This window comes from Calypte anna, chromosome 1 (genome assembly GCF_003957555.1).
Source record: "Calypte anna isolate BGI_N300 chromosome 1, bCalAnn1_v1.p, whole genome shotgun sequence".
NCBI lineage: Eukaryota > Metazoa > Chordata > Aves > Apodiformes > Trochilidae > Calypte > Calypte anna.
This window is the reverse complement of record NC_044244.1, coordinates 19657911-19685345: the sequence shown is the minus strand read 5'-3', so window position 1 is coordinate 19685345 and position 27435 is coordinate 19657911. Positions and strand designations below refer to the sequence as shown.

The 27435-nt window shown below is 37.6% G+C and overlaps 1 protein-coding gene across 1 annotated transcript in view; it reads left to right on the top strand.

The window, feature by feature from the left end:
• The first annotated feature begins 1250 nt into the window (after nucleotides 1-1250).
• The window catches only part of IL17REL (interleukin 17 receptor E like), a 44592-nt gene continuing 18407 nt past the window's right edge, over nucleotides 1251-27435 (top strand). The window contains exons 1-5 of the mRNA XM_030465456.1: nucleotides 1251-1352; nucleotides 18532-18559; nucleotides 24067-24216; nucleotides 24991-25100; nucleotides 26602-26716. Coding sequence (XP_030321316.1) covers nucleotides 1251-1352; nucleotides 18532-18559; nucleotides 24067-24216; nucleotides 24991-25100; nucleotides 26602-26716 — 505 coding nt within the window. The remainder of the gene's footprint in view (nucleotides 1353-18531; nucleotides 18560-24066; nucleotides 24217-24990; nucleotides 25101-26601; nucleotides 26717-27435) is intronic.

Sequence of the window (27435 nt, the reverse complement as noted above, 5' to 3'; positions counted from 1 at the left end):
GTTCTGCCACTGTCCTGCTAAGAGGTCTCTCTTAGTTGTGATCCCTCTCAGTGAGGGAGTAACCCCCTATTCCACCTGGGGTGTAACAAACCACATAAAGCCTCCATATGTGTGGAGTTGTTTTTTTTTTAATACTTGTTCTTTGTGATGGGACTCTGCAAGGCAGCACCCACAAAGGCATTCCTGGGCATTTTGTTATGGTAACAGGTATTGAGCTGTTGTGACTCACTGCTACCCTGCTTTCAGGGGTGGTGGTGTTCAGCTTCTGTGGCAAAGCATGCAGACTTCCTGAGTGTGTTGAAAATCCAAACACTGGAGGTAGTCTATGGAACAGGAAGGTTCTGTTGATGCAGTTAAGTAATAAAACAGATTACTAGATTAAAAGAATCTGCTTTTCCTGCTAATGAAAAACAAACAAACAAACAAACAAACTACCCACCTCAGCAACGCTTTTTAATTTTATTCAGTGCATTAGAAAAATTGGAAAGTAAATAGACAAAATAATGCATTTAGATTTCTATGAACCTACCTGGTGCATCAGTCTAGAAACAAAACACCTTTTTATACACAGAATTTAGAGAAAAGAGATCTTCTAAGGCTGATCTGTGATGGATGAAGATTCACGGACCGCATATGATGGTGAAGACAGAATCAAACTTTATTGTGCACCAGGCTATTTATATGCTTGTATTCTGAGTTAGTAGCCAATTATGTTAAGCCCCTTATCCCCAACTCCCATATTATCTTGCCAGATACACAGTTGGTGTATTTCTACAAGAAACAAAGCCATAAATATCACATAAATCTCTTCCTTCCAGTTCCTTCTTTCACATGTGTGTCCTGCTTTTTCTCTGCTCTCTCTTTATCTCATATTCCTGAGGCAGATCACCAGTGCTTCTGCAATGTTGTTTTTCCTTCAGTGCAGCTGTTGTGTTCATTCCTTGGTCCTTTGGTCCCGCCCTGATCTAAAGCTGACATGATGAAATCAAGAAGTAAGAGGCTTTTACTGTAATTGTTAGAAATTCCCTTTTCCCAGTTTTCACTATGGGACACAAGAAATGGGTTGGACATGCTTTGTCTTTTGCACAACTAGCAGTTTTCTGTATTTCAAGACTTTTAGAGGGTGGAGCTCAGAAGTGCTGTGGGAGGGACTAAAATTCACATTAAAGTTTTTGCATGAGAGGGAGAATTCTCAGAGTAGAAGGTTTCTTCTGAGGTTTTGCGCCTTTTTTTTTTTTTTTAAATTTAGGATGATAAATATTCACATTCAGATTCTTCTAATAATCTTTTTTTGGAATTCTGATTGTCAGGTTATTCCCAAGATTGAAGAATGTGGACTTTCATGTTCTCAGGTAATGTCTCCCTTGTTATGATCTGCTATCTATTAATAGAGTAGTTGTATGCTGCTAAAATAATTGTAAGCAGAACAAGAAAGCAAAAATGGAAAAATATTTCAGCTGTTCTGAGCATTCACTTTATATTGCTGCCATTCTTAATTAAGTTTCCAAAGTGGCAAAGATGATTTTTAGGGAGGGAGTAAGAAAATGCATCTTACACTATTTCCAACTTGTACTGCTACTACCTTTTAAAATATGTCTTTTGTATTTGAAAAAAATATTTTTTTCCTATTTATTACTTTGAAGAGTCAGTTTTTACAACAGCAGTGGTGCCAAAGAGATGAGGGAGAGAGGAACAGAAGGTTACAGAAATTTTTAATTATTTTAGAAATATACAAAATGCTGACTTTCCTGTGAATAGATGAATTAAGCCTGAGAGAGAGTAAAACCTGTTTTTCATTTTGTGCAATGAATGCAACATTAATGTTAATGACTTATATATGTGCATAAAAGTGGAGTGTGAACCATACCATCTCTTTAATAGCTTTTGATTTTGTGTGTTTCCAAATACCCCCACAAAGGGGCAGTATGGAGATGTTATGCTCCTGTTTGCATTCTGAAACTTCTAAGAACAAATGAAAAGGTAAATTTTAAAAAGATAAAATAATAGGGAATCTGACTTTCAGTCTAACTAGAGAATAATAATAACTATTTACTTGATACAGAGAAGTGGAATTGATGGCATGGAAAAATTTCATAGAACAGAATTCTGCTTGAAGATAACAGTATTTAGGCAATGACACATGTAAAAGATTGTTTATATATGGTTGATACTACCCAGATATTATGTTAGTACATGATGTAGCAATTTATTATGTCTTTTATACATGTATCCTAGAAAATATCAGGAATAAAGATGCTTATAAAATTAAGGTGTGTGTCCCCCCACACCCCCTGTATGCACTTATGTTTATGAATGCAAACCCACATTCATTTAAAATAATAAATGCTCCTTGGTCTGCTGGAATGAGTGTAAAATAGAAATGGTTTACCAGTCTAATTCTTCAAAGAGTGTGTGACTATTAGACTCAGGATTCAAAAAACAATAGGAACCTTTTTCAGTGGGATTCAGTCTAGGGTATAGGTTTTACCTCTGTGGATCTTAAAAGGCATCTGTCTTTTCCACATTTTTGGTATGCATGTTGGGCAGACTGACTCACTAGATACCTAAGGCATAGACACAACTTGAGGTTAGTTAGACTGGATCCCTTTCTTTGCCTTCAAATGTTTGTTTTACAGCTTTTCTAATACTGAGGGTTGGACACTGGGAAAGCTATATACAATTTTTTTTCTTTTAATTTACAGCAGAAATACATTATTTCCAGTGTAACTGAATCGATAAATCATTTGTGATATTAAAGATGTGATTCAGTTAATGTTTTCTATGTAATATTTCTGCTAGTTGTATTCAATAGAATCTTGAATTCATTAATGACTTTTTAAGACAAAAATGTTTTCTCACTGGGAACAATAATGATCTCATCAGGACAAATTAGTGCCAGCATAGCATTTTCAATCTAGTGCAAAGCATTTTAGCTACATGAACTTTAGAGGTTTATAACTATCTTGTTAAAGCAAACTCCTTCTTCCTTTTCCTTTGGAAGTGACTTCAATTTCCCTACCTAACTGATGACAATTTCTCACCTTAGTCTCATTCCTATCTGAGTTACTTTAAAAGAGTAACTCTCTTCAACTTGTCCATAATTTGTAGTTCCATCAGGTCACAGAGATTCAGCGTCTTTTTTTCCTGGCAATTTGCTTAATTTGATAATGAGATATTTTGAATTTAAAACTATCAAAATTTTTCTGTTGCTGCTATTGTTACAAGTGAGTATTATAGAATTTTTTTTTCTTTAGGAAGTTTGTGTGGTAGATTGCTCTCCCACAGAGTCAGCCCTGAGGTTGTGTTCTTCAATAAGGGAATGAAAAGCAATTAATTTCCATTTGTCTGCATTTTTCAGACTAAGAATTGTTTTCAGTGTGTTTAATAACTGAAACTGTTGGGTATCACCAGCAGGGAAGATATGAAGGAGGATATGTCCCTTGAATACTTGTGAGCACTTTTTACCTCCTTGGGTACTACTTAGCAGAGTAAAGCATTGCTTGTACTGAAGAGGGAAGTAGTGACATAACTGTTTTCAGGTATGTGATCTAAAAACCAATAACACTGAACTGTTTAGATTTTTGGTGTTACTACAACTTCATGAATCATTCTTAGTTTACTATAAGTATTTAGCAAGACATTCTTGCATTGCTTTCTATAAGGCAATATCCAGGTTTCATTATTATACCACAAACTGCACTTCTATCTACTACAGGAAAAGAGAGGAAAAAAAAAAGAACATAAAATGTTTATGCAAGTATTGCATGAAAATTTAAACAGCATGAAAACATACAATTGTGGGCTGAGTGATGGCAAAGGCACAACCAAGCTTTTGTTATGTATTATGATTTATTTCTCCTTCCTTATTTTAATGTCTTGGCTTTAGAGTTTATATGATATTCTGCTATTCAAAGATTAAATACAATGGGCTTGGTCTCCACGCCTCACCCAATAGCAAACACGATTATCAACCAAGTTTCCCTGTAAAAGCATAGGGGAATCCCAGTCTGCAATTGAAATTGTGTTTGTGCCCTACTGATTTTACAATCACATTGTCTGCAGGCTGTACAGAAAGGAAACAGGCTTAATCCAAATTTGCCTCAACAGCTGGTAAAGATCAAGAGCACTATATTGAAAAAAAAACCTCTCAGGAAAACTATGAAGTAGTATTTGTATTGTCTGCTATTAAATACAGTAACATTTCTGAAGTCCATAGATAAAGAAGGAAACCCTGAACTAAATCTGGGATTTCCCTTCAATTATAAAGGTTACTGGAAGCAAATTCTTGATATAGCTGCTGCCTCCTCATGCTATTCATAGCTGAAGTCTGTGGCAATCTCTTACTGGATGTTTATGCCTTGGATCAGACCATTCTTGCTGAATACTACACACTGCAAAAACACCCCTTAGCCACTAAACTCAGCTGACATAAATTGGCAGCCTTTGTTCTTTATTAAGGCAGGCAATTTGTATTTTAAAAGTGATCCCAAGCCTCTAAAAATGGACATGATAATCTAGGTAACATAATTTAGTTGTTCTCTACAATCTGTTTGTAAAAGTCTGGCTTCCTCAGAGAGAGTGAGAGAGGGGATCAAGTGTGATGTCCCAGCATAGGAAGATGATTCACCATATTCTTTTGTGTATGCATCAATGTACCTGGTGACTGGAGGAGATGCATAAATACATAAAACACATCCTCTGCTAGTACTTGCTGAGATGCAGTACAATCCACAATGAGAGCATACCCTTGATATCCTGAGTTTTGCAGGAAGGCTGCCATTGACTCACTGGTGGGGCCTTATTCAAGTAATTTCCATTCTTCAGTTTTCACAAGTACAAAATAGTGCTGACCTTCCTGTGTGATGTTTCTTAATTATATGTTTTAATTAAGTGCTCTGAATCCTATAATTAAATGTTAAGTGTTCATTAGTCAAAGCAGTCCTACTTAAAGGGGCTCAGTCATGTGGAGTCACTGTAGTAGTGATATTAACCCATTTGCTGTGATTTCTCTGCCTGCTTTCTCTGCTGGCAGTCAGGAGAGAAAGTTTATGTAACTTACCTCTTAGACTATATTTTACATTTGCTCTTAGGTTCAAACATAGCTTAGCAACAATATGAAATATTTAGCTTCAATGCTTCCTACTTATCCCATATCACTGCTTGTGTGCCATTCTGTCTCCTCACCCTCTGAGAAGAAAATAGCCAAGGGCAAAAGCAGGTACTCTGCAAAAATCTCAAGTGTTCCTTATTATTGAAGCATTTCTTTCAGGAGGGGTGGAAATGGAAAAAGTTCTGCAATCCAGAACTTAAATTTTTTCTTACTTCTCCCTTCCTAAAGAACTCTGGAAAAAGGTTACACGGTTTGGAAAGAGATAAGCCCCTGGAATAGCAAGAGCAAAGCACTACAGACAGTCATGAAAGTTGGGGGACACAAAATTAACAGGAGGTAGGAGGAGGTAAATATTAAAAAAAAATATAAATAAAAGGTGTATATTTAAGCAAGCTTAGCAGGACATGGGAGCAGATGACCTTTATTGTTGGCAATTAATTGTAGCTCACAAATCTCTCTCACCTCAACTTTAATGAGACCATGTTCTGTGACATAGCTGGAATTCTTGCAGTAAGATCTAGGATTAGCTTAATCTGTACATTTGCTGGAGCTGGCAATGCTGTACCTGTTACTTCATCATGTTGGTTATAGCATCCCATCCTGCTACTCTTGCCAGAATGGCTGTGCATGAGAGAGAACTGGGGATGATAAAAAGAAGGACCAAAAAAAGATTTTTAAAAGGCTTCTTTCTAAGGATATATTTGGAAATTCTCCTGGCTTTTTGGCTCAGCATTGACAAGCTAGGTCTCAATCCCAGGTAAGTAGGTGATTGAGACCTAAGACATAAGTTTCATACTATCTTAGACTGAAAATAATTTAATTTCTGGGAGCCATGAATTCCTATATGCCATGGTGTGGCTACCCAGCTGTTCAAACCAGGAAGTCACATTTGAAATTCTATGAGTTTTGTTACTGTCATCCCCATGAAAGATCTCTAGGTTTTATATATCAACTCTGGCAAAAATGTCCTCATGGTAGTTTTCATACTCTTGGGGAAATGTTTTTCCTTGTAAAACCTTTTTTTTCTTTTCTGATTTTCTTACATTTACTGTCTATTTATTGAGTACCAGGAAATTATTTACCACCTTAAAGGCATAAAACAGAATATATTTCCCAAGCAGCCTTGTGTTGCTGAGTAAATTCCCAACCAGCTCCAAATTACTTTGCTAGAAATGATCACAGAACCAGCAAATTCATGTATACTCAGATATGATACAGGCACATCACAGCCCTGACTGTGCCTTCACAATTGTAGGAATTCCCTGGGCCAGCATTTTCTGAGGTCAGGAATAAGCTGAAAAGTCACAGCAGCTAATGATGCTGAGCACTGGAATGGATTGCCTGAGGACCTTATGGAGATCTCCACACATGCTAAGCAAGTATCTCTCAGATAAAGATCATTCCTCCTCAGGCAGAAACAAGGATAACATCTGAAGTTCTTTTCTAACCCTGGTATCTCTGCTTTCATGCATTATTTTCTCTTTTGTGCATTCTAAAAATGTTTTTTCAAGTCCTATCTAACTTCTTCCTTTAAAACATTCAGTAGAGGCAAAGACCTGTCTTGCTCTATTGCTTCTCTTCCCTTTCAGCATGCAAAATATAGAATTTATGATGAAAACTGAATGGGACACACAGTCTAATTCAGTATATTTCTGTGCAAAAATGAAGAAAGTTTTAGCTTTACTTTGCAAATGATCTGTGTCTCTTTGCTTTGCAAGAAAATGTTTCAGCTTGGTTGCTTTGAATATGTGTGGTAAATTTCAATCATTTCTGGAAAACTGATTGTCTTGGAGTTGCCTCTACTTGCCTGCATATTTTCAGAAAGTATGAATCATATAAACAACATTGACAGTGCTAGATGTGCATTGTCTCTTGGAAAAACTTTGAGGAAATAGAATTTATTGCAGTTAATACATTTTGCTGTCTCTGGCTTTATTTTCCCCTATCATTCCTACATATGCAAACTTCCTTGATCTTTTCTCCACTTCCTCATCTCCCTGACCTGCTGCTCTTCCTTATGACTCTGCAATGAGTGATCTCTGCACTATTTTTCAAATCTTGGTATCTTTTTGTGTTGTGCTCTTTTAATGTGTTCCTCTCATTTTCAATATATTATATTTATTTTAGAATAGAATTTATTAGAATAAATAGAATAATTTTAGAATTTTTTAGAATTTTTTAGAATAATTTTAGAGCATGGACTATGTTGCCATTCAGTCAACCTTTGTATCTTATTTTCTCTTCCACTTTTAGACAAAAATGTACACCCACTTTTTACATGAATTTGTGGCATAGGTGTTTTTCAGTGAGTAAGGGCTAAATGAGAGACAGAGTGAAGCAACAGATGAAGGCACTGAACACTGATGGGTTTATTAAGTTGAGGCCATGCCCAGGAATTATTCCTGCCTCTGGGGACATCAGCGTCATCAGGAGAGTCAGGTGAAACAATGGTGCTCTTGTATAGCTGGTGGAATTTTGCCTCTTTGGAAGCCTTTCTTTTGGACTTCTGCCTTCTTTGATTGGATTGTGCTAACTTTAGCAACTACAGTACATGAAAGATACACAAGATAAAGCCAAACTACAGCATTATTTCAGTTTGGTTTTGTTGTTTGTTTTTTTCTTTTCTTTTTTCCTCTTTTTTTTTTTTTCTTGTTTTCTTCTTTTCATCCTGCAAGGCCCCCACAAAATTATGAGTTAACAGTAAAGAAAACCAGACTATAATGATGCGTAATAGTTTCTTATTTTGTATTCCTCAACATCTCCAAATTTATTCATAACTAGCTTCTGTATTAGTTAACTCAAACTGCAGATTTTTCAGCTGGAATGTACAGTACAGATATTCTCAGTTTGGCTTTTCTACATGGCAAATTCTGATTTTTTTTTCCATATACTCACACAGGTATCTCTTTCAGGGAAAGGTCTATTTTGATTTTTTTGGTCTTGATCCCAGAGGAGAGGCATGTATGCAGGGATTCTGGTACAAAATTTCTGATACAGGACCTAGACTTTAGATGCCATAATATTACAAATATAAATAGTTAGGAAATAATTCTGTCTTTTCAAAATGTTCTGCTCTGCAGCTGCAAAAATTGCTTTTTGTCTACACATACTAAGATTTTCCTCATTTTTTTGTGGCTACTGTGTTTCTGTAACCCAAACATGCAGAATTAGAGCTCGTCAGGCATCTTTTCCATTAAATCTTTAATGGAAGCAATTCCTTAACTGCTACTGTGGCACCAGGAGAGAATGCAGTGGCCTCTACCACTGCTTCTGCAGTATTCCCATCAGACACTCCTCTGCCACAGCACGGCCTGAGGGATCATTTGTATGGCCTTACATCCTTACACAACAACAGAACAAGCTAGGGCTAAAATAGAACCAAAGTCAACATTTCGACATTTAAAAATATTTCTCAGCAGGGAGAGGTACGATCAGGGGTAGTCTCAAGCTTGTTTAGGTTTGAGATTTTTCTGTTTAATGAGAAGAGGGAGAAAACAGCTTCAAAAATCAGAAATGTGCTTCTGTGTTTCTCTCCATGGCCTTATGGGGCATCTCAGCCCTGATATGTGGCCACTGAAATCTGAAATTTTTCAAAGAAACTGTTACCAAGTATGATTTGTCGGTCATTATTTCATATGACTTCATGATCCACACTGGCAGGGTTAGGATTAGCAAGTTTGATTTTGTTTCTTAGCTCCTCTGCCCCTGACATTTCAGGATAGCATCACTGCAATGTTCACTCATCCTATGACCCTGCTCCTTTCCTCTGGTTCCAGGTTATTAAATACAGATTCAATGAAGATCATGAGAAGCTTTACAGACTTGTCAGGGTGGTGTGAGGAACCTGCATGCTCAGCATGATGCCACGTCTAGTTCGACAAGGGAAAAACTTAAACACTGGATTAGTCTGAACCCCACTCTCTAGAGCCCAGGCACTTGAGCTGTGAGCAGTTCTCTTTTCAGAGTAGCTGGGGAGAGGGACTCTTCCACAGTTTCAGTTTCTAGGTTTTGCTCTGATGACTGCTTTAAATAAAATGTAAATGGCCTTTGAAGTAGGAAACAGTATTCCTGTTTGAATGTTGAAAGCACTGGACTTTTAAAATTATACTGCATCTTACCTGTCCTTTTCTCAGACCATCGTTCTTTCATTTCCTCTCTACACAGTATCACTGCTTTGACAGGAGGCCTGGGAAGCATTCTGAATCACTGGGCAGCAGGGAAAACCAATACTTAAGGTTAGAATTGCTTCAGATTAAGGAGGATGTTGAACCTGGCTGTCCCTTGAAGTTAGGATTTGAAAAGTTAGAGTATAAAACGTGGATCATGCCCATATTCTGCTTTCCTCTTCTAATATTTCCAGTTTGAAAGAAGCTAGGCTTGAGCTTTGTTTAAACTCTTTTATTATTAAATCTCCAGCCACCTGCTATGCTGGGGGAGGTGGGTGTCTCAGAAGGAAGTGTCTGCTATCCCAAAGAGCTATGGCATGACCTAGATGTCATTCCAGCTTTGTTCTGGTCATGAGCCAGACACCAAACTACCTGCAGCCAGGGAGCTTTCATATCAGAAAGGGAAGTGCCTAATAAACCTTGGTGCTTCTAGTGAAAGGTGGCAATTAATATGGTATTATGGATCATGGTGCTTGGCTGAGATTACTATAGTTTACTTAAATCATGTTTCAGGTACCTAAATCCTCTTTTAGATTTGTCTGACTTAATGTGATTTTGCAAATGCCTGTAAAGTTTGGCTTCATTTCACTACCAGGAGTAATGGAAAACCCACAGAGAGAAATTGCATTATTTGGAAACATTGTGACACTTTTCTTCTGTGCAAAGCTAAGCCTATATAGGCAAAAGGTTTTTTCTCACTTGGATCTGATTCAAAGTTCGTTCAGTGAAGTAGAAAGACTTTCACTAAAAGTCTTCCATAATTTGTGAAAGTGAGCAGGATGGCAGGTGGAAGAGCTTTAAACTAAATTTGAAGAGCAAAAGGGATAAAACCAGGCTCACTGGAGATGAGCATGGGAACAGCACAATGAAGTCTGGGGGTTGGTGTGCTAGAGAGGGTGTTTGCTCTGCTGCCTTAGTGGAAGTGGAGGATGGAGGTCCATGCAACAGCAGGGATGGAAGGGCTATTGATGTGTTAGAATCCACAGAAATGCCTGAGGATAGTCACATAGGAAGTAGAGCATGTCCCTCCAAAAAGGTGGTGGAATCAATAACCCACCTGAAGTGCATCTGCATGAATGCATACAGCTTTGGCAAGAAACAGGAGGATCTGGAAGCCATTCTGCAACAGGAAAACTCTGAGAGAGTTGCCATCACAGAAGCCTGGTGAGATGAGCCACACTGCTGTGTTGGTGACAGTACCCTCTTCTAGCAGGAGGCTGGACTTGGTGACCTCCAGGGAGGTCGTCAATTTCTTTGATTCAGTTTAATCATCCCCTGTATGAGATCTCCAGTCATTCATGCTGTGTTAGAATGTTTCTGTCTCATTGTTAGACTTAAAGTGCTGATTTGGAAGATTAGTTGTCCTTTCAAGTAGCTGAGTTTCTGAAATTTCTGACACTTTATTTATGGGTTGGTGCTGATTTATACCAGCTGAGGATATGGCATTCAAAATGCAATTTAATTTTACTTTGTCTATTGTATGCAATTCTGTTTTGTTAACAACTTGGAGTAATATTTCAGGAAACATGACTTTAAAATGACTGGCAAATATTTTTGTTAGATTTTTTTGGAAATAAGCTTGAGCATACTTGTTTCAAGAAAATTCTGCTTCTGGTCCTGGAGCTGAAGCATACAATAGAAGAGGCAGCTTTTATTTGTCATAGCTCCCTTTGGTCCAATAAATTTAAAGGCAAGTTGTTTCTATGTAGGACCGTTTTGTATCACAGCATTATTTTTACATACTTCAAAGAAAAAAAATACAAAGGGGGAATATTCTTCCCAATTGTGAGACCTAAAAGCAATATTGTTTTGACTGGACATTCACTTATAGGATAAATGCATGTTACTGCAAAGAGCTCCCAGAAACATAAGTATTGTGCTGCCAATTCTTTCACTTGTTCTGCTCTATAAAAGCAAAATAGCAATGCAGTTGCAATAATGGTCAGAAGACTTGATATGCTACATGCAGTCCACCTAAAAAATGAGACAGTCCCGTTAAAAATGGGATTTCTCTGCATTACTACAGTGCAGGAAGAAGTACATACTGACTTAAAGGCAGAAATCTCTGGTATACCTGCATAGTAGCAGGTAAACAAAGGACAAAAGTCTAAGGGACCAGGGGGTCTTCTGTTAGCCATGTCCTCCTGCTGTACTGAAGTACTGCAAGACTGTGTTGGAAGTGTTGGCCTTGTGCTACACAGCAGGGTGTGAAGGACAGGGTCCATATATTTGCATATATATGTGAAATGGCAAATGGTGCATGAAAGAAAAATTGGCAAAAGGCTATGATTTAGACTACTGTGAAGCTTTAGTGAAGACTGCCTAATAATCTCCAATAAACCAAATAATCTCTTCCCTGTTTGTTCACTGTCAGTTCATTGCTTAGCTGAGAGCATACCAATATCCCAACATCCCATTAGCACAGGCAGACCTTGCCTTGCTTAGTTGGACACAAGCCAGCTCTCATCCAAAAAGTGCATGACCTCGTTTGTGCTGTACTAGCCTGAACTTAATAACCCACTTCTCCAGTAGTACTTATCTTCTCAGGCTCAGCGCTAAGCTGAATAGGACTGATAGGACTGGTTTTTTTCAGGTTGGTACTGGATATGCATAGAAGTGACTCACATAATTTGTTTTTAGCATTCTGTAAAAAAAATCCAGCAACATCCAGTAGAAGCAGTAGTTCAAAGTAGTCTAAAATAATGCTTTGCTGTAAGTTCAGGTGCCTGTTTATTTTCTGGAGGGGTAGCAGTCTAAATGTTTCCTTCAGTGATTGCTTAGCTGATCCCATTACACAGTGTTCAGATGGATCTGATTACCATACTGACAGTAAAACTTGAAGAACAACCTTTGTGGTTTGCCAAAAATAAAAGGATCATCAGTATGATAGCTTTACCTTGGCAATGAAAGCAATTACATGTGACATCAAAACACAAAGAGATGCTCCTTTTGAGAAAAGGTCTTTTGAGGATACTGTATCATCAGTACTAGCTATGAACTTTTAACAGATCTAAATTATCATATTATGTCCATCACTGATGATAATTCCTCTGGTTCTCAATAAATTCAAACACAATTTTATTAAATCGACAAATATGTTCTGTAGGCCTAATAGACCTTTCCTTTGTCATTCATTTCCAGTAACATGCTTTTTTGTATAAATACCTGACTTTAATGTAGTTAAGGCTTTTTTTATAGTGGGACAGGACTCATTATATTATCTCTCTGCTTTCTCTTACTCTTAATAATTCTGCTTCCTTACATTTGACAAGATTCATAGAGGGGTGACCTTTAAAAGAACAGAATAAAAAAAGTCTCCACCAGCATCAAGGACATGTAAAGTGAAAACCCAGTATCTCCTTCACCTATGAAAATAGCTCTGGAGGAAGCTAAAGCATATTCAGTTGTTTCCATATGTGAAGTTTTCCCTTGTTATTTTCTGGGGCTAAATGTCTCTTTACAAACAAATTTACAGTCATTTGTTGATAGTCTACTACTACACTACTTTGACTGTGGCTGTCTGCAGCTGAAAGACCTTTTTCTTTATGGAGGTGATTGAGCTCACATTAGCATTGTCAGGCTTTTCACTAGAGACCATGAGAAATCACTTAGGACTCTTAGGGCCCAGAATTTGTGGAAAGCATCTATTTAAATGAAAAGATAATGGAAGCAATTAGAAGTCAATACAAGCTAACTATTATGCTGTTTACACTGGAAATTAAAAGATTTGGTGCTGTCAGAGAACAGGGCTTCTGGAATAGACTTGGCTATTGCAGCACTGCACGTGGAAGGCTGAGTGATTTTAAAATGAAGCTTCACCAGTTTTTGAAAGGGATTAGATGATGTGGCACCTATATTAACCAAGGAATTGGACACAGTGATCTGGCAGATCCTTTCTGATTGTGTGCAGAATAAGATGAGTGTGTGCAAAGCATCCCCTCTTGACTGGCAATTAAAAGCACATGATTAGATTCATCATCTCTATCAGCCTTTTGGCTACAATTTCCACATTTGTTATTGCAAGACCATGCCACATTAAGACAACACTTTCTGTGTTGTAGGACTATGCACAGTCCCAGGCATACTTCTAATGATGATCAAAGAACAGAAATTGCTGGAACAGAGTGTAACATCAGAAGATGGTCTTGTTCTTTTTTTTCTATCCTAACAGCTGAATCTAAAGTAGGAATGTAGGTAATATCTTTGCCACTGAGAATCTTTCAAAAGGGGAAAAAATTCTCACTATACATTCACTGACTTTAATGTAGGCACCTTAATGAATGAATATTAAGTGTCTGACAAACTGGTCCCAACTAAAGAATACATTTTAAGGCATTTTCAGGCATATTACAGTTCTTTACAGAATTGTGGAAAAGACAGGTAGACCATGGAACTGAATTTGCCTCAGATTCTTCCTGCATGACAGAGTGTTCCGGGGAGAATTTCCACGCTTCTGTATTTGATTTAGTGCCTGGAGACACGAGGTGAAATAGGAACCAGATCTAATATTTGTTTCTTTGGCAATTTTGATTCATGAAAATACTCTCTGTGCCTTCAAATCCAAGTCTTCCTCTGCTGATCTTACTGCCTCTGCAGTCTTTAAACAAAACAGTGTGATATTACAATTGCCTTTGATTGAGGAGAAGTTGCTGTGCTAGCTAAAAATCTGGCACCACACCTTCTATTCAGAATGGTGCATGTTGGAGGTGTCTGTTCAGATAACCTCTAGCCACAGTTGAGTAATACCACAAATGGGGAAAACCCTAAAGAAATAGGAAAATCCCTAAGTGTTTGTGCATTGTGTAAGTATATTTTGCTTAGGCTTTTTGCGAGAGCAGACATGAATCAAAGATGCTCTCTGTATAGAAGTAAAATATACTATCATATTCAGGATCTTAGTGTTGCATAAAAATCACCCACGGCATTTGTGAAAAGGGAGAAAAATTTCCATTCTGGTTTCAGTGTCCTATGTTTTTCTATTGCATTTATCACTGAAAATTCCTGAAAACAAAAGATATAAAAAGTGGGAGAGAAATTTGGTTAGCTTACTTGAGTTCTTGGAGACAAATGGTCTATTATTATACAAGAAAATACCCTCCCTACCCCCCCTTCCTTGGTATTGTACAATAAAAATAGCTGCATCCAACTGGCAGCTGCTCACCAGTGGTGTCCCCCAGGGATCAGTGTTGGGCCCAGTTCTATTTAATATCTTCATTGATGATTTAGATGAGGGGATTGAGTCCACCATTAGCAAATTTGCAGGCAACACTAAACTGGGGGGGAGTTTGGATGAGCTGGAAGGCAGGAGGGCTCTGCAGAGGGACCTGGACAGGCTGGAGAGTTGGGCTATTTCCAATGGGATGAGGTTCAACACGGCCAAGTGCCGGGTCCTGCACTTTGGCCACAACAACCCCATGCAGCGCTACAGGCTGGGCACAGAGTGGTTGGAGAGCAGCCAGGCAGAAAGCGACCTGAGAGTTTGGGTTGACAGGAAGCTGAACATGAGCCAGCAGTGTGCCCAGGTGGCCAAGAAGGCCAATGGCATCCTGGCCTGGATCAGCAACAGCGTGGCCAGCAGGTCCAGGGAAGTAATTCTGCCCCTGTACTCAGCCCTGGTGAGGCCACACCTTGAGTCCTGTGTCCAGTTCTGGGCCCCTCAGTTCAGGAAGGAGATTGAGGTGCTGGAGCAGGTTCAGAGAAGAGCAAGGAGGCTGTGAAGGGACTCGAGCACAAGTCCTGTGAGGAAAGGCTGAGGGAGCTGGGGGTGTTCAGTCTGGAGAAGAGGAAGCTCAGGGGAGACCTCATCACTCTCTACAACTCCCTGAAAGGAGGTTGGAGCTAGGTGGGGGTTGGTCTCTTCTCCCAAGTAGCTACCAGTAAGACAAGACTTAATCTCTGCCAAGGGAGGTTTAGGATGGACATTAGAAAGAATTTCTTTACAGAGAGGGTGATCAGACATTGGAATGGGCTGCTCAGGGAGGTGGTGGATTCTCTGTTCCTGGAAGTTTTTAAGAAGTGACCGATGTGGCACTCAGTGCCATGGTCTGGTAACCACAGTGGTAGTGGATCTCAGAGGTCCTTTCCAACCCATCTGATTCTATGATTCTGTGAAAAAGAAATGCTAAAAAAAATTGAGCTGTGACCAAATGTTTACTGTAACTGGAAAATGTTTGATTATTTATGTAAACCTTCCCAATTACTCCTCATTTAGAACAAAATCAAGTCCCCCAAAATGGCAAAACATCTTATTATAAGAAAAAACCTCACTGGTGTGTATTTTTTTGCCCCATCAAGAAGACAGGAAAACAAACACAAGATGGTACTGGAAAGTGCTCAGATGGTAGGGTTCATCTGAGCAATAGTGAAAAATAAAGTTTAATTAGGATAGACCAGAAGTTATAGGATGACTTCTGCATCTTGTCACAGTCCCAGAGAAGTGGATTTGATTTTTCATGTTTGTAACTTAAGATAATTTATTTACATGTGATTTGCATTTGTCAGGTGTCATGGACTTCACAGCTCTGGCCTCTTTAAGTAGCAGGCTGAATTCTCTGGATTTATGATATTTTGTTGTTTACTTCAATGGGATCTTGTTTTTTTTCTAATATATTTTTGTGCCCTGATTGTAACAAGAAACAATGTTTAGAGAAATTGGCTGAAAGCTGATATACTAAAAATTTTGATTGGCAATTGGGCTCTTTTTCATGCCACCTAACCAAAATATTTTCAATAGTGTGACTGCAGAATGGAAAGCTGAAAATACAGAACTAATTGGTAAATTATCTCATGAGAGATTAATTTCTCCTAGTAAGCAGTAGCTCAACAATTAGTTGATCCAACAGTTAGGTTTTCTCACCAAGAAAGTTAGCTCCCTAACTCACTCATTCAGTTTTTTTGCAGTCATTTTGTATAGTTGTCTATCCCACTCCCTAAGGCCATGAAGCAAAGAGATTGAATTAAAATTGTCCTTCTACATACTCCTGCTGGGTTTGATTTGAAATAATTCAAAATTAGGGCTTTGAGACATCAGTTAAAATTGCAATGGAGTTTCATATGGACTGGCATGTTCCATTTTTATTGGTGCAGTGTTTCACTGAATTATTCAGAAAGCTGCTGTGTTCTTCTTTCTATTGATGACTCTGCCCAGGGAAGTGGTGGATTCTCCGTCCCTGGAGATATTTAAAAAGAGACTGGATGTGGCACTCAGTGCCATGGTCTAGCAACTGCTCCGGTGGGTCAAGGGTTGGACTCGATGATCTCTGAGGTCCCTTCCAACCCAGCCAATTCTATTCTATGATTCTATGATTCTATGGTTCTCTGCACTGGGAGAATCTTCTCCTTTGTATTTGATGAATTGGAATCAAGAAAATCAGCAATCTATCAGTGAAGGCTTTTTTGGGGGGGAGGCAGAAATAATTAAATGACAAATATTTCTGTGAACACTTTGCAACAGAAACAAGCTCACATCAATTCTATTCATCAGTCCTTCAGGAGGATTTGAGGAATTTATGAAACCATTGAAATAGAAGTACTCCTCCAGTTATAGGACAGTTATATAAAGAAGTTTGATTTCCTTTAGATTTCCTTCTTTGAGTGCTGATGTAGTATTGTGTAGCCAAAGTAATATCTTTTACAACGCCACGAGTAATTTTTATAATCTTCAGGCTGTGCATGGATATGACCAACTCTGTCTTATTATAAAAAGGTGGTTTTAAACACCACCTTTTATGTATCTGCACTTTTACAAGTCATAGTGACAAACTGCCAGCTGTAAAAGATGACAAATCACTCCCAGAAATGGTTATTGAAAAGTAAATCTGCCAAGAAATTTGCCAAGAAGGATAAAATAATAACCTAATATATCTATATTATATATAGATAATAGCTATATTGAATGCAGATTCGATACTAGTGACTCATTTTCTGAAGATCTTCTTTGAAAGCAAGCTTATCTAGCTAAAATCTTAAAAGCAGCACTGAAAGAAAGAACTCACACTGCTCAGATACTTGGGGCAGCTGGCACAGGGTAGCTAACATGCTGTCATTTCTCACCTGCAGCAATAATATTTTGCTCTACAGCTGTGTTTATGAGATGGACAGAGTTACCTGTGGATGAAAACATCACAGAAGACCAAGCAATAGTTATTTTATGATATGCTAATACTTACCCAGACAGCAGCCTCTGTGTTTGTCTACAGTTTAAAAACTTCCAATGTCCACTGAGGGACTTTTGCCAGCTCTAAAACTTCAGATTTGCAGATTGTTGGCTTATTGACAAGATCCTAAAATGTTTTAAAAGGACTGAAGTCTGTGAGTCCTTTTAAGAGCAGAGGATGATGCCTGCTCCTTTTGTGGTTGTGACAAAAGTGTCTCTGGGTATGAAATACTGATCTTAAAGGAAAGCAGGAGGGAACATATATGGTCTATAGAAAGGAATACTGGTCTAAGTGCCACATCAGAAACTTGAATGACAGAACTGCAGAAAACAGCATTTGCTGGCTAAGTAGCAGACTTGCTTAGAATGTCCTGCATAGTACTCAAAGTAAGATTTGCTATTTTTGTACTCTACTGTTTATTTTATTGGGAAAATGGATGTAGTCTGTCTGAAAGATAGCTGATAATTTATTAAAATCTCACTGTCAGGTTCACTTTGCCTCTTACAAAAACACTTTGAAAACTTTGAAACCACTTGAGCATGGTAAGTACTGTGCCTAATTTCATTCTCAGGATTCTGAGCCATATAGTTCTAAGAAATAAAAAGACAAGTCTTATTTCTAAACTTCGTTTACAGTGATGGCAACAATTCTTTTTGCTGTAATCTTCTAAAAACCATGTAATATTCATTTGTGTTCTAGATATCATGCATAAAAACAATAGCTTGGTTTCTTTGCCCTGCTATGAAGCAGTCCATTGTAAAGTTTGACAGAACAATAAATAAGCTGTTGGTGAGTGTGAGTGACAGTATCTGACAAAATGATGTCTGTATTTGATGGAGCTGTTATACTTGTTGTAACAATTATATCTCAGTAAACATATCTGAAAATGAGGATAGTGCTGATCTTGTGTCCCTGTATGTATAAGGCTGTTACATGATGTAGTGATGTGCATTTTCACTGTATTTGAAAATCTTTTTATCTTGAAAAATTACTTTTGCTGTGTACTGTGTTGAAGTTATTTTTATGTTTGTGTACAATGATTAAGCAATATTTATTTGTGTTATCTAAGCTTTTATAATGTCTTTGTTTCTGTTTGCAGGGGATTCAATGTAAAAGCAAGCCTTCCAGTGAGTATACATAATTCACATTTTTACCACATTTGGCTTTGGAAAATGAAGATAATTTCTTGCAGATAATAAATTAATTTTTCTGGTGACATCGGATCACTTCCATTTGACAGGGTATTTGCCACCAGTTTCCTTGTACAAAACATTGGAAATTGGTTGCCTCTGATAAATACTAGGTTAATTATGCATGTGTATTATTGCTTTATAATTTTAATTACCATAGATTGTCATTGGGAGAATATGCTTGATCATTAAATATGATTTTATTGCTTCTACTTATTATTATTGCCTGCAGTAATTATACAGACTTTTGAATGACCTGAACTCTGAAGCCTCCATCAATCCCCCCTCCTGTGCACACAATCACTTGACAAGGAAATACAAGGCAGCTGCCTTGCAGGCTTCCGTCTCTGAGAGAACAGTCCAAGCCAGGGGTCCAGCTCTAAGCCCTGCTTGTCTCCATGATCCCTTTCAGGATCTGGGTGGCAGAACCTCCACGGGCAGGGAGCAGCTGCAGCACTGTGTGTGGATGCTGCTGCTCTGGTGTGGAGTGTGAGCATTTATGGGACACATTGCAATGGAGAGAAAGAACATGACTATGGAAGCAGTGTAGTTAAAAGTCTCACCTGAAAAAGTCTGCAGCCTCCTATCAGGGAGCAGAGTGAACCATTGGTGGCTGGTTCAAGGACTGCGAATGCATCTCTTTAAGATTAGGCAGCTGAGCTGCTCATTACACAGTCCACCTGGAAAGGATTGTAGGAGAGAGAATTGAGGGCTTTGACCTTTGCCTGGCTGAAGCATGCCCTTCCACAGGCTGTGGAAACAAACCCCTTCAACCCTGGCTGAAGGACACCTGCAATACTGTTAACTATAAATTAAAATAAAATTAATTAAAATAAAAATAAAATACTGAGTATTACACAAATGCAGATCTAGATAGTGGAGACTCCCTGCAGGTCCCACAAGGTAATGATTCATTATACCCATCATAGGACATGGTGAGTTATGTGCTGGGAGTGGGAAGAGAGGGGTTCTCTGTCACAGTTGATTGCCAGAGAGACTTAGATGATGCACATGTGCTAAACCCAGATGTTTGGCTCCTAGTGGGATAGAGACTTTGGGCCTTGAAGAGGTTGTAAACTGAAGATCCTTATCTTTCAATATGATGTACATGTAGCAGAGCTGATTGTAGGTTTTTGGTGCTGCCTGAAAAAGACTTATGCAGCTGTCTTTAATATAAGTAAGATGTAGGATGGCAGTCTTCTCAGGATGATGAAAAAATGCTTTTTTAGTGTTCATCATAATTTGCTTCTGCAACAGTGGGTGTACACTCCTTTCCATCCTTCCTTTTCTATAGACATTCTATTAAGTACTTATTACTTGAGGTAAAATTATCTTAAGAGACCTTAATGGTATTATAGAGAACCTTTGCAGTTGTTGCTTTTAGCTGCAACAAAAAGATGACTTGATTTCCTGGAATCGAAGCTATCAGCTCAGTAATATTTGACAACGTAGCTAAGATTGACTTCTGTCTCCTGCTCTTCTAGAATATTAGTAGTACATAAAGGCTAGTATAGTATTTGAAATTCACTGAAATATATCCAGACATTGATATCAATAAACCCATGATTTTAAAAAAGCTTTACATTCTAAAGAAATGCATTTACCACAGTATATTAACATGCTGACCATTATCCCTGGAAGTTTAAAATATTTTCTGAATGTAGAACTGCAAACCCCATCTAATTAATTGTGCATTGGAATCTATTGTGAAAGAGAGGCTGCCATTCTGAAGTGTAATTGGTTTCATAATTGGTTTCAGTGCTTTTAAACAGAAAATTTTGGTATTTATTAATGAAGTATACCATGTGGTTGGCCTAGAAGGGCCTATCTAGTTTGCTTATCATGGTTTTAATCATGGTAATGCACAGATGGAGCAGATACTGTGGTAAATCATATGCAAATAGGTTTGAAATGTTATTGCAATGTATACTCATGGAATGATGCTCTAGTGAAGCAATTTTAGACACACTCACAGATTTAGCACTGTCAGTATCCTAAGTAGTTTGAATTCTTACAATTATTATAGGGAAGAAATAAAAGAAAAATAAAACAAACCCAGTTAGAATTTTCTATTGGGTGTTGGCCTGGGCTTGTTATTAATGGGCTTTCTCTACAATTTTTTGTTGTTGTTCTCCAATTTAATCTCCTTGCTTGAGGCTTCAAATTATTCATCTAATAATTTCTATTGCGTATTCATTGCTCAGCTCTGGCTTCTATTATCCAAGTGCACATAAGGTGTGTTTTGCTGTCGTGACAGTTCTGGGTTGATTGCTGCATCATCAGATAAAAAATAATCTGCTGTGGTTGAGCTGATGGCAAAAGTACAAGGAAAGTGTCTACATGTTGAATAATAATCCTTGGCTTCTTTATGGCTGGGCTTATTTGTGTCCATAATTAAGGAATCTTTTATTACAGCAATAATCCCTCTCTCATGAAGGTCTAATTACAGTTTTAGTTAATAAAGATAACATTTAGGCAAGATTTACTCAACAGATGGTTTGTGTATCAAGATGTATCTTCTGGGGTATAGATCAAACTACTCATGAGAAAAGGAAAGAGGTGTGTGTTCCAGAGGAAACTATCTAAGGAGGGGATTAAAATAAGATAAGGAAAGAGTTTACTGAAGAATTAGTCAGAAATGAGTCTCATACTCTGATGATTTATAGAACGAAAATTATTTTTTGTCAGCTCTCCTTTGTATCATGTATTTACTTTGATCCAAAATTAATGGCCTCATGCATTATATCTTTTTAAATTACTATTAATGAGTTTTGCAGCATCTTTTGCAATTCTCAAAACATATCATAAAAATATCGGAAAGAAATTCAAAGTGGAAAAGTAATTTTATTTTATCTAGTGTGTTATTATGTCCCTGCTTACGGACAGACAGGTTGTCCCTAAAACTGTGTTTGTGCATCTATCTGATCATCATCGTCAATAATGCTCTTAGATATGAATTAGGATTCTCTTAAGATAGTTCCATGCCTGTAACATCTGATAGTATCATACCTCAGACAGTAATAGCTAAGGAAAGAAACAATTTAAGTCATAAAAATATCTTCTAAAAATACATAGGGTCAAACGATATGGTCAAGCTCACCCAAAGAGAATACTTTGTGAAGCACTGTCAGCTTTGACAATAAATGTGTATACACACTGCTCTTTCCTGAAATAGTTTCTGCACGGACATGGGAATAGGCAAGATTAGGCCAGTATCAAGAAACTTAAACTAACAGCCAAGGAATTAAGCAGAAACTCTTGTTCCTGGTTACCATTTGGTAGCCACAACTGCATGTCATGCCGTGCAGTCAAGAAAATATCTTTCTGAGCAAAGAGATAGAGTTAAAACTAATCATTACTTATCACAGTATTAGTAATGATTATTAGGTAGTTCTGCAATATAATAACCTCCCAGTTAGCTGTGGGTGGACTGATTGGCTGTTGTACAATCACTGCCCATCCTGAGACACCTTCAGGATTATTACACCTCCCATTCTGGGAACATCTAATAATGTGTTCACACCTGGCTGCTGTGCACTGAAATTCCTAAGTCTGCCACATCTCTTTGGAAACATGTTTACAAATTCTTCAAAAGTCAATGAACTTCACTACTTTTGAATCCAAATTTGTATATTTTGAATGATCTGGTTTTTTTAGTTTGATTTGCACAAATTGTCTTGTTTTTGATGTTGCTTTGGCTCATTGAGAGCTGACTCTACTTTCAGTTGAGGTACAGGGTCCTTCTTTTTCCATTCTTTTCCACTTAGTTCATATCAGCATATGCTGCTGCCTCCAAAAGATGCTCATGGCACAAACCCAGGATAACAGAATAGAGATTTGGGTGTGAGGTGTTTGTCTTTTCCAACTTCTGATATGTATAACACAGAACTTTTTTTCTGACAGCAAGTATGAGAGCACCTTAAGGCCTGACAGAACTTAGCTACCACATTTGTCAGCCTTTCCTCCATCTCTTGCATGCATCAGTACCTGATCCCTGTCAATGGGATTCAGCTGCAACAGGACATTGTGAAACTGAAAATCTAATATAGAAAGAGGTCCTGTAGAGGTTAATACTCTCTCAGTCTCAGATGCACCTTTTCCTGTTGATTTGGGTATAAGTGTTACTCTGCATTCTATGGCAAGCACAGTATTGTGGCAGTGCTGTTTTATATTATAATATTTGCCATACTATTTCAGCTCCTCCTAGGAGTATGCTCAGCAGTGTGACTAATAAGAGTAAAATATTTTTTATTTTTCTAGCCTTTCCCCAGGGCAAGGAGAATATGTAATGAAACACTTTTTTTTGCTTGGGTATCTTTTAACTTTCATGATATGTACTGAAGTCAGACGGGTAAAAAATATTTCAAAGAAATTGCTATGATATAATTACAACTAAAATGAGGTATGTTTCATTGTAGACCACAAAGCCAAAGGACAAAAGCCCAATTCCCTAGCTATTGGTTCTGATAGATTTTTAACTATATACAATATATGTGAGGTAGGGAAGCCCAAGGAATGCACTGAAGATTAAATTCACTGTACCAACATAAATTTATAAAGAAATAAGCGATTTCTGTGCCAATCAGTCTGAGAAGTGGAAAGAGATGAAATATGGCTAACTGGTGAGATTTGGGGCATTAAGACTCTTTCTCTTCCTATGGAAGGCATCCGCACAAACCACTGTCCTAAAGCTCTGGGATAACTAAATTTCCATAGGAAAATGGGACACCTTGAAAAAGGCCTGGATGATACTTACTCTGCTCTTGCTATTCTGGTCTAAAAGGAAATCCTGTAGGTGAGGGGGATTTTCCCATGACTAGGAATGCAATGGTGCCCTCTTGTGTGGAAACGGTATTTTAACAGCAATTTAGAGCATCAACCCATCCTACAAATAGAGTACTACCTATGATAGTGCTCACAATATACAGGTAATGGTTTTGAAAGAAAGTGTAAGCAAAGTATTAGTCTAGCCATGATCTGACTGATCTGATTATTTAAAAACACTGTTAGTCTAAGTTTGCTCTGATAGCCTTAGCTGTTAGAAGTGTGATTCCTTCTTCTTGTGGGTTAACACTTCCCTGAGCCATGGTGATATATATAAATATATGCTATTTATTTTATCGGGGGAGAGGGGATGATGTTGATGATGGGATGCGGTGACCTTCGAGGTCTTTTCCAACCATGGAAATTATGTGATTTTGTGAATTTTTTAATCAAATATTATCTGTAATGTAGTTTTTTCCTAACCTCCTTGCGTTGCTTGTGAAGCCAATTAGGTATCTTGGCCATGTGAAACTCCTAGGTAAAGTACTGGCTTTGCTGATGTCAGTGGTGACTTTCTTACTGATTTCAACAAAGGTGGAGATTCACCTATTCACCTTCAGTGTCTTATCTCCCACAGATGTCCTTTGCACTATGGGATTTATTTGTATTTGCATTTACAGGTGACATTTTTAACAGCTTCTGTCATGATGCTCCTGCATCTTTATCTTCTATGGTACTGAAAAGCATGAAGATCTCAACAGTGATGAAATGTGTCCAAGGAAGCCCATGCTCTCTTCATTTAAATGTTAAAGGAACTCTGAGTCTGGATGGTAGGAAGCAGACCTGATACTTAATAATTTCTGTTTGCTTTCTGTTTGTAGCTGTTCAGCCAATTTTTGTTCCATATTTCAATATTTGTGCCTAAGCTGTTTTCATGTAATTATATCAGAAAGACATTTTTTGTGAAACTGTTTTTCTACAAACCAGGATAAAGCCCTGGCCCTTCTCAAGGAAATGAGAACTAAAATAATGAATTCAAAATGACTACATTTTTACTTCCAGCTTCAGTGTCCTCTGCCAGTGCCCCAAGCACACTTGCTCTGAAATGTCTGCATGCACACACTAATTCTGTCTGCCCTGGTAACTCAGACATGAGTTCTCAGAGAATGAGAATTTTTTCATTAATAAAATGAAACAAATAAACCCAAACCAAAACAAAATTCTCTCTTTCAGAATTCTATGCTAAAATGGAACGAATGCACTCTAGCCTTTTGGGCATAGTCTGCTTTTCCTAACATCCTGCCATTCATGTGCCACTTAGGTATTTCCTGGTATGCTTCACTCACTCAGATTTAAACACAGGTTTATTTTTTTTAAATTTGCATAAAAATTTGCATAATGCTTATGCTTTAATTTTTAGCAACCTGTATTAAATCCTTCCTCCTACCCCCATGTGTGTGTTAGATATAATGCCTCTTTTTTTTTTAAGAGATAAAATACCCTTTCACTTAGGAAAGCTTGCAATATGGTATATTTTACTTTTTTTGTCTTTCTTGATGGTTGCTCAAATTATATTTTTGAAATCTATTCCTAACTCATTTCAGAAAACATCCGTGGGCTGGAAATATGTTCTCTTTCACTGGACACACAGCAATCTCAGTGCATAAATGTGAGATTTGCAAGGAAAAAAAGCAAGATGCTTAATGGAAAGAAGGTAGACTCCTTTTTTGGGTTGGTTTTCATTTAAATGTATATGACATTTTGGAAAATAATGTATTTTGTATCTCTCATTTTCTTCTCTTACTGACTTTGTGTAATACTTCAGTGAAATCTATCCTTCAGCATTGCCAAATGAAACTCCGTAACAAAATGTCCTCTTATAACCTATATATTCAATTCTGAGTTGAATTCTGAATACTACAATACTATTTTTGTACTTCTTCCACTTACCTTGTTTGCAAGAGAAGCTGCCCCTGCAGTGTCTAATTTTCCTGTCAATCTTGACAGCTTTCTTTTTTTGCCCATTAAATTCTGAGGAAGTTTTTGTGACTCCAAGTGCTAGGAACTAGAATGCTAGAGGGATTTTAAGTACCTACATATGATATATTTAAGTCCAACCATGTCAATGGAATTTACATATCTAGAAGACAACCCATGCCTAAGCATTTGTACACAGCTGCCCCAAACTCATGGTAATAGCTGCAGCAGCAAAATACATTTTTTTACAAAACTAAACACAGAAGTATTTATTATTTAAATTTGCAAATGAAAAAAAAAAAGAACCATTCTTGCCCAACTGTCTAGAAGAGATGAATTTTTCTTTCAATTACTGGTGGATAACTGTTATTAAACCCATGCAAGATGTGCTAATTCATGTGCTTTGTCAATGTTATATTAATTGCACATCTGAAACAAAGTTCTCCCAAAACTGTAATTGCAGTTTACTCTGTGTATCACTTGATGATCAGAAGTCCTTTTAGGCAACCCAAGGCCAGCAATGAACAACTGGTAGCTTTCAAAGTAAGATAAATTTATAGGCAAGACTGAACAAACACATTTAATGAAATTTTCTTAGTATAGTTCAGTGATTAGAATCGTGACATGATGTGTTTTATCCTCCAACTGCCTTATGCCAAACAGGAGAATATCCAACATGGAAACCTACATGGAATTAACAGTTACTGCTGTTAACAGTGAGGGAACAAACTACTCTAACTGGACATCAGTTTTTCTTTTTTCTAGGTTACTTTCTCACAAACTTTTACTGGAATGAATAAATTTGCTGAGGTTGCCATTAAAGTTTTAAACAGGGATTTTTCTTTTCTATTCTGCAAGTGTTTGTGCTTTTAAAATGCCTAAACAAGGGGATCCTTGGTAAAGTGAAAGACCTTTTTGCATTTGAAGTTCAATAAGCACTGGGTACCTGTTTTTCTGTATTTTTAGGATTATTTGATACCTTGTAGATATTTGGATTCTGGATGTGAAGAAGGCAGCAAATGCTGGATTAGAATTAATGATACTCTCTAAAATTCTTTCCTTAAGTGCTATCTGCTTTTTTGACCTTCTTAATGCTCCAATATCTGAAACTGCTTAATGCTCCCTGTAAATATAAATACATCTGAACACAGAGTATTGTTTATTTAACTCTGATAACCAGTGTTTTCATTTATTCTGAAAGTCATGTGCAAACTTGATTTTATAAATGTTTTAAACAGGTACAGGTACAATTCAATTGCATTGAAGTCAGTGTAGCAGAACACATCTATGTGACCATGAAAACAGTACCAAATTACTGTGAAGTGAAGATGAGTCAGGAATACTATGTTGAAGGTAGGAAAACATCTTAAACTAGGTATTTTTTGAGAAACATCTTTTCAAGGAAAAAGCCAAACCAAACCAAAAATCTCCAAATGCAAAGCCAAATCACATTCCAGGATAAATTGATCTTATTGGTGGTAGGTAATGTAAGCCAGGACCAGTATTGGTTTACATTTAATTTTTTTTTAATGGAAATGTATGAATTGCTGTAAAAACCAGAGATTATGTCTAAAAGTACATGGAAAACTGAACTACACTATGTGTTTGGCCTATTTGGCCTTCTTGTGACTGGCACATGCTCTTCCTCTGCCAGCAGGTTTAGTCCTGTGTGCCCTCTGTGCATAGGTGGAGCATCTGCTTCTCTTCATAGTTAGGCCACAGGTGGTTTAATAGATTGAGGAAAGCTTTATAAAGAAATGTAAAGAGATTCCTTTTCACTTTCATTAGTTAGATGTTCCATTGCCTCTTTTTATGTAAATAGATCAGGTGACATTTTTCAATTTTTTTTTGAGGTGTTGTGCCTACCATATACTAATAAAAACAGATTTAGCACTGTGGTCCAGCCAAGGTACAGTGTGGCTAATGGAGACCAAATGACAGTGCAGCAAATGAAATAAGACTCCTTGTTTTGTCCTGACTTCCCATCTCCAGAGCCTGCAGGTGGGCAGCTCTTGGGCTCAGCCCTGGGTACAATCTCATTCCCTGCACACAGCTCCAGACACACTGTGGCT